The following is an 18,528-nucleotide window of genomic DNA, read 5'->3' as shown; positions in this document are numbered from 1 at the left end:
TCTCACTGTTGTGGCCTCTCCCGTTGCGGAGCACAGGCTCCGGATGCACAGGCTCAGCGGCCATGGCTCAACGGGCCCAGCCGCTCCGTGGCATGTGGGATCTTCCTGGACCGGGACACGAACCCGTGTCCCCTGCATCGGCAGGCAGACTCTCAAGCACTGCGCGACTAGGCAAGCTCAAGACTTCCCTTTTTTTTTTTTTTTTTTTTTTTTTTTTTTTTGCGGTATGCGGGCCTCTCACTGTTGTGGCCTCTCCCATTGCGGAGCACAGGCTCCGGACGCGCAGGCCCAGCGGCCATGGTCCACGGGCTTAGTTGCTCCGCGGCATGTGGGATCTTCCCGGACCAGGGCACGAACCCGTGTCCCCTGCATCGGCAGGCGGATTCTCAACCACTGCGCCACCAGGGAAGCCCTTCCCTTTTTAAAGAACCAAAAATAGGGCTTCCCTGGTGGCGCAGTGGTTGAGAGTCTGCCTACCGATGCAGGGGACACGAGTTCGTGCCCTGGTCCGAGAAGATCCCACATGCTGCGGAGCGGCTGAGCCTGCGCGTCCGGAGCTTGTGCTCCGCCACGGGAGAGGCCACGACAGTGAGAGGCCCGTTTACCGCAAAAAAAACAAAAATAAATAAAGAACCAAAAATAAACTCAAGACACATTGCAATACTGCCCCACCCCTAAACAAATTGATTACTCTGCCCCACCCCTAAACAAATTGATTACTCTTTTCACCTAAATCTTTAACAGTTATGGCAGCAAAAGATTTTGATAGTAATGAAAGTTTGTAAATTATATTTCACTCTCTTTTTCTGGAACCCCAAGTGCACGATGCAGGGTTCTCCTAATCTTCAGTAATGCTTCTCCTGTCAATAATTCTTCATTTTGTTTGGCAAAGGCAGTTTTTGAAATAAGTCTATTCTGATATACTGACATATAACAAAATAGCACCTGCAGGAATCGTGATACTTGGTTGGTCAGTCTGACAGGGTAAATTGCATATCCAGGCAACCGAGACCTTGAATAACAAAAAGCTCCATTTTCAGAGTCCCTGGTTGAATGTTTAATTAGATCAGCAAATTGTCCATCCACATCTGGTTGTTCATAAAAGCAAAACCTAACATTTGAGTGCTCAATTCTAGTGTGAAGTGTTTACCATGGAAGCGAAAGCTGGAGCTTAAAAGATAACAGTCATCAGAACTAGCCGGAGCAAGAAAAGAACCATCTGGCACATTTGCTAGATTTCCTTCTGTCTCCCAGCATGTGATTTGTCCCCAGCACTATCCTTATTTCACAGGTTTTCTCAGCTTCTCTGAAGCTTGTCACAACCATAAGACCACTACTTTCCACTGAGTCACAAACTCTTGGGCTTCCCTGGTGGCGCAGTGGCTGAGAATCCACCTGCCAATGCAGGGGAAATGGGTTTGAGCCCTGGTCCAGGAAGATCCCACATGCCACGGAGCAACTAAGCCTGTGTGCCACAACTACTGAGCCTGCGCTCTAGAGCTAGAGCCCATGAGCCACAACTACTGACCTGTGAGCCACAACTGCTGAGGCCCGTGCACCTAGAGCCTGTGCTCTGCAACAAGAGAAGCCACTGCAATGAGAAGCCCGTGCTCCACAACAAAGAGTAGCCCCTGCTCGCCGCAACTAGAGAAAGCCTGCACGCAGCAACGAAGACCCAATGCAGCCCAAAATAAATAAATTTTAAAAAGAAATAAATTTAAAAAAGAAATAAACTCTTGCAACCACAGGAGCAGAGTCAGGATCAAAATTCAAATGATAGCACATATACTTTCAGACATATAGACATCTGTGCTGGTAAGTCCACTGACGTTCCTTTGGATTTGATTTTTCTGCATTGGAAGTGGCAATGGTGAGTGTGGAGGGACATCATCATGACTCACTCTTGGGCTTTGCAATGTGACACCTGAGGTGCCAATGAACAAACCATACACAGACTTGTCCACAAAGATCTCTGGGGCAACGACTAGGTCCTAGTTTTCATTTTTGCAGAAAGAGTTCTTTCCCGCTTGAGAAGGAACTGCAGAAACTTCCATGGGAAAACTGTCCAGACAATAGGCGATCCTTCCAAAGCATACACCCCCTCATTTCTAGGCACAGAGTACCAAACGCAGTCTTGACGGGTAAGTGCAATAACTACAGGCACGTGTTCATTTTGGTGAAGACGCAAATCTCCATTCTGAGATTCCAAACTCTTTAATGAATTATTTTGTTCTCGACACACAGTTTCAGGCTGAAGACTGAAAATTTTTTCAGACATCCTTCCGTGTTGGATTTGGATTGGAAGAATGAACCAGGGCTTTGAATCTCACTTCCTCCATTTTGATACACCGCTCCTCAGAGTTTGTAGGTCAAGAGACTAAGGGGTAGGACTATAGTGATGATTGACGAGGAAAGTGGACCTTATTGGTCTTTTGAGCTCTAGCATCTTTAAAGACTATTGGTGCTGAGGAGAGGAAAACGTATCCTCATCTGGCAGAGCTCCCAGAGGGTGTGCTCCCCTAGCTTTTCTGCTTTTGTTCTGCAGAAAGCCGCCTTTTTAATGTACCCATTAGGCTTTCAGTCTTTGATCTATTTTGTTCTACCTTTTTCATCTTCCCTGTTGATATCACAGCTGGCCATGTCTTTACCATAGCAGCTACCAAATAAGGAATCATTTTTTCCAAACTCACTGGCTAGTGATGGTTGCTGTGCTACCATGAAATCAGTTTCTTTACTTTTATTCGAGCTCAAAGATTTCCGGAAGGTTTTAAAACGAATTTTCTTCGTTATGAGTGGTTAGCTACTCCAGGGGGTAGGGGTCGGTCTCTCTCTGGAATATTATCCCCAAACATCTGGAGAGCCTGCAGCGCTACATCTATGTATTTTTCCAGCTTCACTGAACCTTTGGAGCCATTTTCCAGCGGCAACTGCGCGGCGGTGGCGGCGGCGGCCAGAGCGTGTCTCCGGCTCCCTCGCCAAGCGCTGGCGCGACTGCTCTGAAGTATGCGTTGTTTCAAGCCGCTAAATTGGTGGGCAATTTGCGAGACAGTAATAGAAAACGAATACACCATTAGCGGTATTATTACGGTGGCAAAGTTTGGGATTGCGGTGGAAGAAGCGGCTGGTTTATTTTAGGTGATTCTGAATTTAGAATTGCTGCCCATAAAAGGGAGAAAAACAAACAAACAGAAATCAGTGTGAAAGAGAACACACAAAAGCACCCCCATCAATGCCCAGGTCAGGCCTTCTTGGTCACTCCTGCAGCCTGAAGTGACTGTTCCCTTCTCAGATATTTATAGACAGTGATGTATTTTATCACCTTAATAATACTCTTCTGTTTTATGCTCTAGTGGCTTTTTGTGTCTACCTAACTGGGCTTCAATTTCCTTGAGGGCAAAGATCTTGTTTTGCTGATTTTTGTGTCTCCCACAGTGCCTTGCACTCTAGTAAATGGTACTTGATTGGCCAAAGAAGATGCATTTATCTGATAAGTCCTTCCAACTAAACCCTCCAGGTGCTACTGCTGGAAGGTACCTGGAAGGGGTTCTTGAGACTCCAACAGTTTTTCCTTATTGAATCACTGTGAGCCCCACCACCCAGCTTTCCACAGCAGCGTCCTTTGACTCCTCCCAGGATAAGGAAACTTAGACCACAAGTATGGATGGGCCAAATAGCCTGCCTGGCTGGGAACATAATCTGGCATTTAACAACAAGAAGAGTTTTACTAGCACCCACTAATCAGTAAGGCCTAAACATCTGCCAGTGGAATCTGAGAAGTCCTTTCTAAAAGTTGAAAAGCTGATTTTATTCACCACAGATGGAGCACTTCTGCCAGGGCGGGGTTGCGGAGGGGGGGGGAGAGCGGGGAGAAAAAGGTTTTACCAGTTAAATCAAATTAAGAATTAAGAGAAGAGGTTGGAAAAAAAAAAAAAAAAAAGAGAAGAGGTTGGTGCCCAATTTCCAGGAGAGTTTGTGTAGTGAACTTTGTCTTTTTCACTGCATCTGACTCTTAATTATGGATGTGCTAGAAGAAATGATCAATATTACAAATTTCCTCTGTGCCCATATCCATAATTAACAGTATGTGAACTGTCTCAAAGAAATTGAAGCAAAATTTGAGGACTTAAGGGTGTGTGTGTGTGTGTGTGTGTGTGTGTGTGTGTGTGTGTGTGTGTAGTCAGTTGGCTAAGTAGTAGAAACATTTTGAAGAAATTCACCGACTTGTTTTCTTAGATCAAGGACTTTTTTTTGGAAAAAAGAAGGCTCCGAGAGACACAACTTGTTGCCTCCATTGGTTTATAATTTCTTGCTGATGTGGCAAGCTACCTTAAATCCTTCCTGGAACAAGAGATGAGATATAAATTAATACCAATGTGACAAAATGTCTGAACAGTGGACTTGAAACTGCAGGAGATCATAAATAACTGATTTGTTCAATAAGTGGAGGCAATTTAGTTTCAATCTCGACGTGTGGTTTAGGTAGATGGCAAATGAATCCATTTATCATTGTTGAGCTGCCTTGAGTTAAATATCACCGATTGTAACGTTCTGCAGAGCTACGTGGTGGAAATGAAGTCACAACTCAGAAGAGTCATGGATTTTGACGAATATGAATCGTCTTTAACATTTTTATGACTGCTGCCTTTGGAGTGCAAACTCTCAGCATGTCCCCGAGTTATGAAGCATTTGCCATAATACTGTGGGCAAAACTATCTTGAACCCTAAAAGGATTTGGAAATTTCGGGCTATATGGCCCAAATCTGAGTTGCTTGGGTTCACTTGGCCCTGTGAAACTCTCAATCTTTTTCATCAAAGTGCTTAAATCAATGGCTGGAATCAGAATTAAGACGTGATCTAATTGGAACCCTCTCCGCCATCGTTTTGAATCCCAGCCTTTGAAATATAACCATTTAAATTTACTTGCTCAGAATTGATTCATCAACCTTGTAACTATCCTTTTTTGTACGAATAAAGTTGATGAAACTTTTGTAGATGCCTTTGGCATTTCTATTAAAATCTTCGTTCTTGGCTAGGTAGTGGACTATACTTTACCACTCTGGCAAAAATGTAGCCATCATGTGTATGTTTCTTTTTCACCTTCCGCTTCGCTAGTAGAAAACTTGGACGGTCCTGCCCCAGACAGTGCCCTAGCCGCGAGTCGGGTTGACAGGGTTGCTCGCATGCGCTCTCGACACAAATCGTGTTTGTCGCAATGGGCCCTGTGCGGAAGGCTACATAGGAAAGATTGACTTTGATTATAGTCATTTTGATCTCGTAAGTGGTTACCGCGCTACTTCCGCGCTGGTACTTGATTGTAACAGAAAGTAGTTCCGGTCCGTGTTGTCTCGGCCGAGGAGCCGTCGCCGCCATTTCAAGACCGTGAGAGGTAGATGGCCAACCAGAGTTCCTAAGGTTCGGTTCCTGTAACTGTTGCCGCCGCTTAAGCCTGCCAAAGCAGTGGTACGGCTGCTGCCCTCGTATTTTCTACCTCTAGAAACATTCTTGCCAGTAGTGGCGGCAGCGGGACTCAATTACCCCCTTTTCGCACTCCCTCCAGAAGCTCCAGATGGCGTCTTCCGTGGGCAACGTGGCCGACAGCACAGGTACCGGTGTCTGTTCTACCTTGGCAGACGCCCCGTTGGGGTCTCGCGCCGTCCTCTGCCTCTCATCACTCCCTTCCCTCTAGCCATCCCCATTACATCAGTGGCATCGCTGAGCTTTTCGTCGTCTACTGGCATCCGATCGGGGTTTCTGCTGTCGTCTGTTCCTTAAACATTTCCTCTCGCTTGCTTGTTTTTTGATTCCTTTCTTGCTTTGTAATCCTATGCGTTTTCTAGCCTTCTACTCTCTCGGGACGCTTCTTCCACACGTGCGCGCTTAGGATGTCTCGGAATGGACTGCATTGGAGTCCCTGCCCTTCTCGCTGCCTTTCACTTGCCTTCGCCGCCGTATTCTCTCCCTAATTCGGCTCACCGCCCCCTCCTCGTCCCCCTCCACGTCCCCCTCCACGTCTCCCTCCACCCTGCTCCCCTTAGCCCGATTTGGTGGTCCTCTGTCAATCGAGGGCGGGGGTGCCGTTTCGAGGTAATCGTATCCTCACTTTGTATCACCCCAAGGACGAGCACAAGCTCCTGGGTGTGCTTCGAGTAACCTCGACAAGAGAGGATTTTTGAAGCAGCACCCCGCCGGGCAGCGCCTTTCTGCTGTGTCTTCGGTTGAGTGGCCCCGGTTTCGATTGGAAATTTCCAGGGGTTCCTTTTGCCATCGCTCAATTCCACCCGCTGCCCCCAGCCTGGATTTCCCACCCTGTCCTCCTCCCTCCCCTCCCGCAGGGAGCCACACCCTTTCCTTCGCGAGGTTGCCAGCCCTGCGGTCCACTTCCTACCCTTGGGGAGAAACCACCCTGGTGCTGGGGCTTTGGCGTTGACCATCCTGCCCGCCAGTTTCTCGCTTTGTGTTACTTTCACCCTGTATTCCTCCGCCGCCGCCTCTGGGTCTTCCATCCCCATTCTTTAGCCCGGTATCTCTTTATTCATAGGGGGTGTATTTTTTTTTAAGTTTTCATCCCTGCTTGAAGAGTTTGTAAAGCAACTGGAGTGTAGCTGCACAAGTGCAAGGCGGTTGCCCTTTTAGACAATTAGTCGAGAGTATTTGGTACTAAAAATAAGGAAACAACCAAATTATAGGAGTGTCCTTCAGCTGCCTTTCCATATTGAGGCTGTTTGGGGCGGGAGGGAGGGGAGATTGGGCTGCGGCTCTAAGGTTTCCCACGAGGGATTTTTTTGTTGATTTCTCAGTTGAGATGTGTCAAAGGTTTTATTGTTTTTGAACATTGCGCACTAAGAAGTGAATCTTCATTTGTCTTATCCATGATTGTAGGTAGTGGGATTAGTTATTAGTCAGTGTTCCTCTCCCTCTTAGGGATTTTTAAGATTTAAGATTCTGCCCTAGATTATCCTGTACTAGCTTGCCCTTTTCTACGTGTTATTTTATTTGAGGAAGTTGTCATTTCGAGCGTTAAAATAGCAGGCGGCCCTGAAAAGTTAATAATGTCTTAAAATAAGGCGCTAGGAAATTCTAGAGGCTTGTCTAAAATGTGATTTTCTAGTTTCTCTCAAAGATATAACCGTCCCCAGAGTTGGATGCAGGTCTCTCTGCTGTTATGTTAGTGGTCAGCTAGCTGTGCATTCTGTTAGGAAATGTACTTTGCGTTCCTGTGAATACAGTTCACTCGCCAGCTCTAATGATTGGGGGTCTAGGCTCACATTTGAGCTTGTCACTCTGCCTTGGTAGAATTTAAGTAATTTGTACAAGGCTTCCCACGCTATCTAGTTAAAGTGATGTGGTCAAATTCCCAGTAATGTATTATTAAGTAAGTATTTACAGTTGATACTTAGGTAGCTTGTTGTTGTTTTCCCTCTCTGAGCTTTAGATGTATACCCTTTATCTTTATGTATCTGAACGAAGTCACTTACACACAGCAAAGTGCTTTCGTTTGTTATTCTGTTGTGCTTTATCGAATGGTTTTATATTTTAGTGTTTTCCCATTCTTTTAAAAAATCATTGCAGTTGTAGGTAACTGCTTGGTTTACACAGGGCTGTTTGCAATGTCTTAATCCTTTAGTCAGTATCCGAGGTCTTTGGAAAATGCTAGTGTTAAACCAGCGTGGGTGGGATTTAGCTAATTTGGTCTCAATGTGAGTTTGGGATGGTAGAGGAGCAATGTAATCTTGGTTCTTTATTTAAAATGTTTGATGATCCCTTTAAATATTTTGGCTCTTGAGTTTATCAGCTGTTTTAAAAATAGCACCTTGACTTTTAGTTTTGTTTCCGGTATGCTTGTTTCTAGTGTTGCCCTTAAAGTAATTAAAAAATTAAGTTGTGAAGTATACAAAAGCAGCAATATAATTGAGTTCACTAAGCATCTGGTGCCCCCAACCCAGGTTAAGAGATAGTTACCAGTACCCCACCCCCCACAGATCCAACCTAGAACACGGGACAAAGTATTAAGTTTCCCAGTAGGTTATTCTGACATTATTAAATCTATGTGACCTTGCAAATCACATGTTTTATATTTTGTTTTTTCTGTGTTAACTAAGGTATGAGGAATAATGTTTCGTAAATCTTTAGATGCTACTTCTGATTTGTAATTTAAAAGTACAAAGTATTTTTTGTCATTATGTAACCTTCTTTGGAAGTAAATATTTCTGTCGGGTCTGGGAAAGAAAGTTAATGGGCGAACTCTAAAAATGCCAATTCTGCACTTGATATTAACTTGGGGGTATCAGTAACGTGCAGAACACTCTAGTGCTTTACATAGTTTCAAGCATTTTCATCTTTAAGTTTAATATACCATATTTTTACATTTTTTTGTTTGCATTTCTAACTTTTTGTTTTCCCCCCCCTTCCCTCAAATGTTTTGATGATTCTCCAGAACCAACGAAACGTATGCTTTCCTTCCAAGGGTTAGCTGAGTTGGCACATCGAGAATATCAGGCAGGAGATTTTGAGGCAGCTGAGAGACACTGCATGCAGCTCTGGAGACAAGAGCCAGACAATACTGGTGTACTTTTATTACTTTCATCTATACACTTCCAGTGTCGAAGGCTGGACAGGTAGGAGATGTGGGGGTGATGCTGGTGATTGCTGCCTCTGGGTGCTAAGCTTGAAAAATGATACTTAAATGTTTGAACTTGAAATTTTTCCAGTACTGGGTTTCACCTGGAGCCACCAACGCACATCTGCTCTCTTGCCCACTTGTGACATGCCCAGCTGCCAGTTTTTCCTCCCTCCTTTTGTGGTGGTGGTTATATTATCAGTATGACTAGGGACCTTTTCTAGTTCTTTCCACCTACGTCTGCTGCTTTTTAAAACTCTGTTCAGGTAATTATTCTTAGTATACATCTGAGCATCCACTCTCACCTCTGTAAGATGTGTCAGCTTGAGGGACAGAAATGCTCAGAGATGATGGTGTATATGCTGTGGTAGGAGGTGCATATGTGGTTCAAGTTGCAGATGCCATCAAGTCATTATGATGTGCTACTTTTAGCTAATCAGTTGAATTAATCAAAAGGGAAGAATCTGTGTTCTTATCCTTTTAATAAATTGTCATTTTGGCTTATTTAGACATTTAAAGGTGTGCATCGTTGAATCTTTTCAAGAAATGGAAAATGAGACTCATGCACATAGCATTTTTATTCTTGATCATAACGATCATGGTTTACAATGAGGCAGTTTGGTAATGAGACTCTAGTTAAGAATTTTATCTCATAAGAAAAAAGTGTGTTCCAATTTGAAATCTGGAATGCCTCCACTTCTGAAAAACTTTGATTTCCAAAACTTTTCCTACTATGTGCTAGTTAAAAGATAATGTATTATTATATAATGAGCAATACACAGGATCTTCAGAAACTGTTTGAGTTGCATATGGGCCATACCTTCTTTCTGTAACATGCATACCCATGCATGAATACTTTTCCCCTTTTCCAGATCTGCCCACTTTAGTACTCTGGCAATTAAACAGAACCCTCTTCTGGCAGAAGCCTATTCGAATTTGGGGAATGTGTACAAGGAAAGAGGGCAGTTGCAGGAAGCAATTGAGCATTACCGGCATGCATTGCGTCTCAAACCAGATTTCATCGATGGTTATATTAACCTGGCAGCCGCTTTGGTAGCAGCAGGTGACATGGAAGGGGCAGTACAAGCTTACGTCTCTGCTCTTCAGTACAATCCTGTGAGTATAATTTTAATGGTTATTATTTTCCCTTCACAAAAGCCTAGAAAGAAACAGTTTGATACTTTAGACACTAAAATAGGTTTTTGCATGGAAAAAAGTCAAGAGTTTGGAAATGTTTTGTCTACTTAAAATGGTGAAATTGCTTTGACTCAGGTTTGTGTTATGTTTTAAAAAAATTTATTTTATCTAGCAAGTTATTTGAGAGCATAAAAATTATCCTTATTGCAAGAAACTCTACATCTATCTTTATAATGCCCATAAAAGTATAGAACACATGACATTGTTTCTTTTGATTTGGGCTCTTTTGATTAAATTTGGAGAGCATAAAAATTATCCTTATTGTAAGAAACTCTACATCTATCTTTATAATGCCCATAAAAGTATAGAACACATGACATTGTTTCTTTTGATTTGGGCTCTTTTGATTAAATTTGGATAACTTCTGCTATAACATGTTTGCAAGTTAATTGATTTTCAAAGAATAGTGGAAGAAGGGCCTTAATCTGTAATATAGAATAGTTAAGATGGCAATATATGGATCTGTGACATGAAAACTAGGCTGCAAATTTTTTTCTCAATATCCTATTCTCTTTTCTTTCTACATAATTAGAAGTGGTAGAATAGAGGTGATAGTATGCACACCAGGCTTTTGATTAGTTCTAAAATTTTTTTTTGTCTAAATTGCAGATGTTTTCTGGGGAACAAGTGAGGCCCAGTTGGCAGACATTAAGTTCATAATGTGTTAGGGTTTCTGAAGGGTACACAGAAAAAGTAAGACTTGCCCTTAGAACTTTTGATGTAGTTAGGGAAATAAGATAGACATAACAGGAAAGTGATAAAGAGGGAGATTATAGGAATCCAGAAGAAATTTAAGAATATGTTTCTGAGCTACATCGTCAACATTTAGCTTTGCACCAACCCTTGAAGTGGTTAATAATTAACTATTATAGCTACCATTTATTGAAAGTCTACTATGTGCTCAGACATTGTGCCAATCAGACGTTGGTCTTTCTTAATGCTCACAATGATCCTTCAAAGTAGATGTATCTGTTCCAGTTTTACCACTTAAAAACAGACTCAGGGGTTATGTTAACTTTCTTGGGATCAAACAGCTAGTAATGGTGAAGTGGATATTAAAACCTGAGTCTGAATATCTTGAAAGCAAACATTGTAGAAAGAAGAAATAAAGGAAGCCTTTTTTATCTGGGTACCCAGAGGGCACCCACCCCTCAAGGCAGCCCTTGAGCACAGTTTGAAAACCATTCTGCTGTCCCTTAATCCTTATTTTACAGGTGGGAAACTGAAGCTTAATATAGTAGTTTATGCAAAGATCTGAAATCCCCCCCCCCTTTTTTTTTTTGCGGTACGCGGGCCTCTCACTGCTGTGGCCTCTCCTGTTGCGGAGCACAGGCTCCGGACGCACAGGCTCAGCAGCCATGGCTCACGGGCCTAGCCGCTCCGCGGCATGTGGGATCTTCCCGGGCCGGGGCACGAACCCATGTCCCCTGCATCGGCAGGTGGACTCCCAACCACTGCGCCACCAGGGAAGCCCTGAAATCACTTTTTATCATATCTATTAACAGTTGTTTTTTCCGTTAATTTTGATTGTAAAATTTAATTGCTTTTTGTATGGATACAGTGAAAAGTCTCCCAGCTGCCCTTGGAGGTAGCTGATGAAACTAATTTCTTATGTATCCTTTTGGAGATACTCAATGCATATATATGTAAATTTGAGTGACTTTTTGTAATTTTTATTGCAGTACCATCTAGCTAGTTACAGAAAGTTTTAGGGAACCCTGTATGTGCTGCCACTGGGGCTTGGACCTTGTTCTTGCCAAGGCTCAGGGCTCACTTGTGTACCTAATTGTCACAGTAAATTCTTTCCCTTTATTAATTAAGGTTGGGTCCATCCTTCACTTGTTGATTGCATATACATTCACTTGTGCCCTCTTATACAGCCGTGGGCCCAAACATCTTGGAACTCTGATCCCCTTTGCTCAGGTTTCCAGTTGCCTACATGTATCGCAGAGCAGTCATTGCTGCTGACAGTATACCAAACTGTAGGAGTATGATGAGAAGGGAAAGCTAAAGTGGGAGACAGAACCATGCTTTTCAATATCTAACCTGTTAACAGGAAGCTTATCATTGTGCCCTACCAAAGAAGTAAGATAGTACTAAAATAAATCGTGGGACTACCCCTTGAAGGCATTGAATGGCTGTGCATTCCCATCTGGTTCTGTTTCTTCTAGTGGAAGGTGCTGCTTTATTTCTCTGTCTTTACCAGTAAGAATGAAAAGGGACTGTGCCTACTGCCTTGATTTCACCTAAGTATACCGTAGTGATCATGTTTTAATTCATTTCAGGGTATCTAGTCTTAACTAGATTTAAACTTACTGTCAAATGCCTGTGTCTCAGTACTGACAGAGAATCTTGAGTCTGTTCCTAGATTGTGCTCTTGTTGGCAGTGCATTGCTGGCCTGAATCACAGATGTAGTTGGCATTCTATGAAAAATAGTTAAAGAAACTCAGATTATTTTGGTTTTGCAGTAGTGAAAAAGTAAAATGTTAAGGTGGTAGTCTTGGCAACCTGTTTTCAATAGTGTTTGTCTTTTTAAGTTAATGGTATGTCAGTTTAGAAGTTATTCTGTGACTTGATTATAGAAATTACTTTTAAGAAGTAGAACTGTGGGCTTCCCTGGTGGCGCAGTGGTTGAGAATCCGCCTGCCCATGCAGGGCACACCGGTTCGTGCCCCGGTCCGGGAAGATCCCACATGCCGAGGAGCGGCTGGTCCCGTGAGCCATGGCTGCTGAGCCTGCATGTCCAGAGCCTGTGCTCCGCAACAGGAGAGGCCACAACAGTGAGAGGCCCGCGTACCACAAAAAAAAAAAAAAAAAAAAAAAAAGTAGTAGAGCTGTTTCATATTTTTACATTCTGAATTGGCTTCTGTAATGTTGGGTGATTTAATAATTTCACTAAAATACTAGTCCATTGTATTTGAAGGTGCTGTTGCAGCTGGTAATCTTTCACATGATAACTCACTAGAGTTGCCCATGCTTGGCAATCCCTTTTATGAATTATGTATAAAATGTTCTTTGTAAGATGGCTATAATACTGAGTTGCTCTAAGGAACTCTGTTTCTGAGTCTATAGGTTTTTGAACCATTGCTTCTGTTTTGATTGTGGATGCATAGCACTGAGAGCTACTGGCATCCTGACCATCACGTGTTACTGTCATGTTATTTGTTACTGTTGTGAGTCTCAGTCATACAGCTAAACTGTAGAAAACCTTATATAGTCATCCCTAGGTATCCATGGGGGATTGGTTCTAGGACCCCTCACAGATACCAAAATCTGTGGGTGCTCAAGCCCCTTTTAACAAGTGGTTTAGTACAGTTGGCCCTCAGAGTCCACAGTTTCTGTATCTGCAGATGCAGAGGGTCAACTGTATTTCTGTCCCTCTCTGCTCAGCTTTTTGTAAGTTTGCTGTGCAAATGTCACATTTAAATACTTGAGTGCTTTTTGTGTGTACAGTGCTTTGTTAGGAATTCGGGAGATGGGTTGTGGGGGGAGTTGTGGATTATAATATGAGACAGGACCTGACCCATAAAGGAAAAAAAGGTGTAAGCTCCTCAGATGATTATTCTTAGGGAGTATTAATCAGAAGATTTTCTCAAGTGGATGCTTATAACCTAAGCATTCTGTAGGAAGGTAAATAGCGGGTAGACTTCCTTGGCTGAAGTGGTGAGTCAAGTAGTAATGAGAAGTGAGTGTAGTAGAGGAGAGTCAATTGGAAGATTGAGAAAGAATAGAGGCTGAGGAGTTTGAATTTAATTTGAGAGGCAATTGAGAACTACTGTAGGCTTTAATCAACCTGATTTTATTTCGTGTGTATATAGATGTTGTGGGTGGGGGTGGGGATGCTCTAGGAGGAAAGGCAGGAAATAAATGCTATCTCAGGAAGGGTTGTTATACAGCAGATTCTTACTCATTTCCATCTCCTTACCTTTATTCATACTGTTTTCCCTTGTCTGCAATGTCCTCCTTCGTCTGTTAAAACCGTACTCATCCTTTAAGGCCCAGCTTAAAATTTCTTCTTTGAGTTCATTTCTTTACCACTGTGTGGCTGTTTAATATGTATGTGTTTTGTCTTTCCACATAGATTGTAAGCCCTTTGAAGATAAGGATTATATTAATTTATTTCCCTACAGTTCCAGGCATATTGTTGAATTGAATAAAGGTTTGCATAGAAGATATTAACCTAGGAATGGATACAATGGGCCGGATTTGAGAATTGTGATTCTCTTAGCAGATATTGTTTCAATGTGACTAATGAAGTGGAACTGATGTCTTAGGTTTTTTTTTTTTTTTTTTGCTGTACACTGGCCTCTCACTGCTGTGGCCTCTCCCGTTGCGGAGCACAGGCTCCGGACGCGCAGGCTCGGCAGCCATGGCTCACCGGCCCAGCCGCTCTGCGGCACGCGGGATCTTCCCGGATCGGGGCACGAACCCATGTCCCCTGTATCAGCAGGCGGACTCTCAACCACTGCACCACCAGGGAAGCCCCGATGTCTTAGGTTTTGAACTTTGGGGAGAATAGTGGTATCCTTGAATTTTCTGGAAATTAGTTATTCATGCATGAAGGTTTGGATTTCCAATGGGAGAATTGGATTTCACTATTATATTTAATATGATATGTTTTACCTTTTTCTAAAACTGCCTTATTGATTATTTTATAGTGATCTTGAAGATAATCTATTTTTAACTGTGGGCATTGTGTTAACTTGATTTAGTATGCTGTAATGGGTCTAGATGATATAACTAAATATAGATACATACACTGTCAGTACTTGGATAGCATGCATCCAAGAGTTTATAGAAACTGCAGGGTAAAATTATGCAACAGTTGGCTAAGATGTATAGCCCATTAGGGTCATTGTTGGAGAATTATTGCAAGACTTCTGATTATTATGGCTCAGAAAAGGCATAGGAATTGGTAAAAATCCAAAGATGTATAACCACGATAATGAGATATAGTAGAAGGAGTTTGTTTGAACAGATTGGATTGTTCAGTCATGGTCTGCCAAAACATAACGGTAGCCCTTAAAGTTTAGGGAAAAAAAATCATACAAAGTAGATAGCAAGATTATAGAATTCATTACTTCTGAGTATAAATAGGGTTGAAAAATACTTAGACTCATTAGAGGATGCTAAGTCTGTAATAAAATTCATGATACCTATGAGGATTAGTATTAGCCTTTTGTGCTTGAGGTCATGAGAGACCACCATTTTCTCCCAAAACACTAGTCATTGCTCCATGGACAGACAGATCAGGTAGCTCATGGAACTGACTCAGTATGGCCAACCATAAGGGTGTTCTGTGTCAGCCTATTCTTTGCTGGCTGACTTTTTGTTCACTTAATGGATGATAATATACAATCACAAAAGCTGTTTATCAGTAAAATTAATCACCTGATTATGGAAACCATAATACAGTTGCACATAGAATAGTATATATGATGATACTTTGGCACAGTTGACAAAATTCACTTTCTAGGACTTAGTGTAAGGTGCTTCTACACGTGGAACAGTTTGGAATGATAGGCTTACTCCTTATTGCCATTGTCTTTGCTTGTTGACTGACAAGGCAAACCAAGGACAAATAAAAGTTTAAGCTCACTGTTCTGATGTGTCTTTCATACTGATGAACGGACTGGTGAGTCAGATGACTAGCAACACAACTGTGCTGCTAATAAAAAGCCGAGTCGACTGCTTTTCATTATTTGCCCACTCAACTCTAATGGCAGTTAATACTAATGAGTAATCTAGTGCCAGGTGCCAGGATTAAAACTTTGGTTGGATGGTAATCCTTTTGTCTAATAGTGAAATGAAGTCAAATTTTCTACATACGTCTGACAGCCTAAGAGTAGGTTTGCCAGTAACTAATCACAGCTAAATCCTTTTTACCACTATGGGAAATTTTTGACCCTCGATATAGTAGTGGTTCATCATAACCTTGAACAAAATAGTTGAACAAACATTTGATGCTTTTTTTTTTTTAACGTGACTAACATTTGGGGACAAGAGAAGCTATAGCAAGTCCCATAGTCTTTTTTTTTTTTTTTTTTTTGTGGTATGCGGGCCTCACTGTTGTGGCCTCTCCCTTGCGGAGCACAGGCTCCGGACGCGCAGGCTCAGCGGCCATGGCTCACGGGCCCAGCCGCTCCGCGGCATGTGGGATCCTCCCAGACCGGGGCACGAACCCGTGTCCCCTGCATCGGCAGGCGGATTCCCAACCACTGCGCCACCAGGGAAGCCCAGTCCCATAGTCTTTTATCTGAAACTGGTGGGATCAAACGCATCTTAAAATTCAGAGTTTTTAGGATTTTAGAAAGATGATAATACCATATATGACTCCCAGGTGTGTCTGGAGCAGCACCTTCTAGTAAAACACATTTATATTTCTGCAGCAAAAGGTATGCATATTCACGTTAAGTGGGATCAATAAATTCTGTAAATAACTTAATGCCAGTTCAAGTCAGATTTAATCATCAAATGAGTTTTTTAAATTTTTTGGAATTTGGAATTGAGGATGAGGGGATTGTGTTCCTGTTCTTAAATTTGTCAAGCAGTCTCTGTAGTTGCCAATAAAATGATGGAGCTAGATACGTAAAAGTAATTTCAAGATATCTTTGGTTGACAAAGCAGAGTATAATTAATGACAGAGTATCTCTGGGCTTCTAGGATTTGTACTGTGTTCGCAGTGACCTGGGGAACCTGCTCAAAGCCCTGGGTCGCTTGGAAGAAGCCAAGGTAAGTGTTTGATAGAATACATTTAAACATCAGTGTTATGGATACTTGTACTTTTTGCCAAGTTTTCAACTCTTCATTGAGCTATCTTCACAAAACAGTCCTATGAAACTGAGGAAAACTGACGGCATGAATCGCCTCAGACTAGAGCAGGGCCAGGATTTGGCATATCTGTTCTAAATCTGGGGGTAAAGCAAGAACCTGAACATTTTGGAGCCTTTCTGCTGAGCTAGATCATCTTTATAACAATGGGCTCCGTCATGATCTTATGTGGGAATAAATAACATTCCTTCAAATCTGAGGCTTGCCTGCTGGTGACAAGCAGAGCGCCTGTGATTTGGCTCAAGACTCCTATATGATGCAGGTGCCATTGAAAATGCTGCTCTTCTAAGTCCTTTGTGGCTTGTAAGTGGAGAAGAATTTCATCCAAATGTTACCCTGTAATACTGGCATTTAAAATTCTTATTTAACCTTCCTCCCTTCATCTTCCTCACCCTTTTTACAGTGGAAGAAAGGCTATTAAATGATTGCAAATTAATAATTGGAACATCCTGCCCCTTCTTGTCCTCACTCCCTTCCCCAAGTTCCTTTTCCTCTTTTCCAATCCTAGTTGTCTACCTTCTTTTCTTCTTACTTCCTTCTTTTATTCCTCCCCATCCCACCTCCTTTAAAAAAAAAAGTCAGAAGGACACAGCTGGTTTGTTTGGGAAATGGACTGATCGAAAGAAAACTTGCCCAAGTGGAAAGGTGGCTTTTAGCATTCTGTGTTTCCAAATAATGAATTTGAACACCAGGTTGGGTTATTAAAGCTTTTGGTATAATTTTAAATTAAATTTATAAATGAAATTGTCTTGTTACAAGCCACCTTACGCAATCGCGCTGCAGGGGTGAGGAGTGGGGAGAAACCAGAATGCTTCTGAAACTCCCACATGTTGCTCTGAGCCCCACGCGCATGCTAATACGTGGAGTGTATGCGCAGCGTAGCTGTCTGTTTGACTGCTTCATCCAGGGAGGGAGAAGGCTTTTCAGCACCATCTGATGTTAAAAGGCACTAGTTTTAAGTGCATAGCTCATAAATTCTGCTGACACTTTGGATTAACCTTATGTAGGTTTCCAGCTAATGAATTGTAATTGATTTCAATCTTAGCTGATAAATCTAATTGGTAATTTATAGAACAAATATTTGATAAGCTTCTATTAATTGTCACCCCACCAAGCGGACAGCTAACATGAATTGCACTTCACTGCAGCTTTAGAGATCGGTTTAGGCTGAGACATTGCGCCTGCCTTAGGTTGCTGACTTCTTTATTTCAGAGCTCTGGAGACACCTAGTTTGAAAAATGTTATTCTGTTTTTGTGAGAACTTAGTGAACAAGAAAATACTCGAGTGAAATGCAATGTATTTCTTTTGTAATCAGTGCATTTGAAAATTCAAGCCAGCATATTCCTAGTAGATGGAAGCAAAATTAAGTTGTCTTTGTAGAAAATGAAGAGCCTTTCTTCCAGCAAAAATCCCTGCTGTATGCAATAGCCCTGATTAACCCTCTCCCTTCTGCATGTTTCCCATATTACAGACTTGAGACTGTCCTCATTCCCATATGTAATAGACATCCAAAGAATTTCAATTGCTTTGTTGAACTTTTACTAATGATCTTGTTTTTATTTTCTCTCTTGTTTTTGGTTTTTCACCATTGATATTGTATTTAGAAGGTTTCAGGTGGGTGAAACCTCCTATTCCATGCGTAAGGTGCCTCGCTGAAGGGAGCTCGAGGCCTGGATCTAGGGCAGACACACACCTCCTCCTCTTCCAGCAAGGAACGCACCGAAAAGTCACATGATGAGAAATATGGTAACGGGTTTGTAACTGCCACAGCAAAACAATTTGCCTCCATGCCTGAATCTTCTGTCTTGTGGCTTCAGAAACAGCTTAAAATAATTTTGTTTACAAGCAAGTTATGTAAGAGAATGTTTTATACTATAGCCA

The 18,528-nt window shown here is 42.2% G+C and overlaps 1 protein-coding gene and 1 pseudogene across 4 annotated transcripts in view; one reads left to right on the top strand and one right to left on the bottom strand.

The window, feature by feature from the left end:
* Window positions 1-845: 845 nt before the first annotated feature.
* Window positions 846-5,370, bottom strand: LOC131748122 (suppressor of cytokine signaling 6-like; annotated as a pseudogene).
* OGT (O-linked N-acetylglucosamine (GlcNAc) transferase) overlaps window positions 5,334-18,528 on the top strand; it is a 40,473-nt gene continuing 27,278 nt past the window's right edge. Inside the window, exons 1-5 of one of the 4 annotated variants that reach the window (XM_067023770.1) lie at window positions 5,338-5,460; window positions 5,558-5,603; window positions 8,435-8,615; window positions 9,490-9,733; window positions 16,479-16,547. In XM_067023770.1, the coding sequence (XP_066879871.1) occupies window positions 5,567-5,603; window positions 8,435-8,615; window positions 9,490-9,733; window positions 16,479-16,547 (531 nt within the window). In that variant the 5' untranslated portion in view covers window positions 5,338-5,460; window positions 5,558-5,566. Of the gene's footprint in view, window positions 5,604-8,434; window positions 8,616-9,489; window positions 9,734-16,478; window positions 16,548-18,528 lie in introns of all 4 variants that reach the window. The other 3 variants (XM_067023771.1, XM_067023772.1, XM_067023773.1) reach the window with 3 other exon arrangements.

The sequence above is a fragment of the Kogia breviceps genome, chromosome X, assembly GCF_026419965.1.
Source record: "Kogia breviceps isolate mKogBre1 chromosome X, mKogBre1 haplotype 1, whole genome shotgun sequence".
Taxonomy (NCBI): Eukaryota; Metazoa; Chordata; class Mammalia; order Artiodactyla; family Physeteridae; genus Kogia; species Kogia breviceps.
Note: the sequence above shows the minus strand (reverse complement) of the source record. Positions and strands in the feature narration are given on the sequence as shown.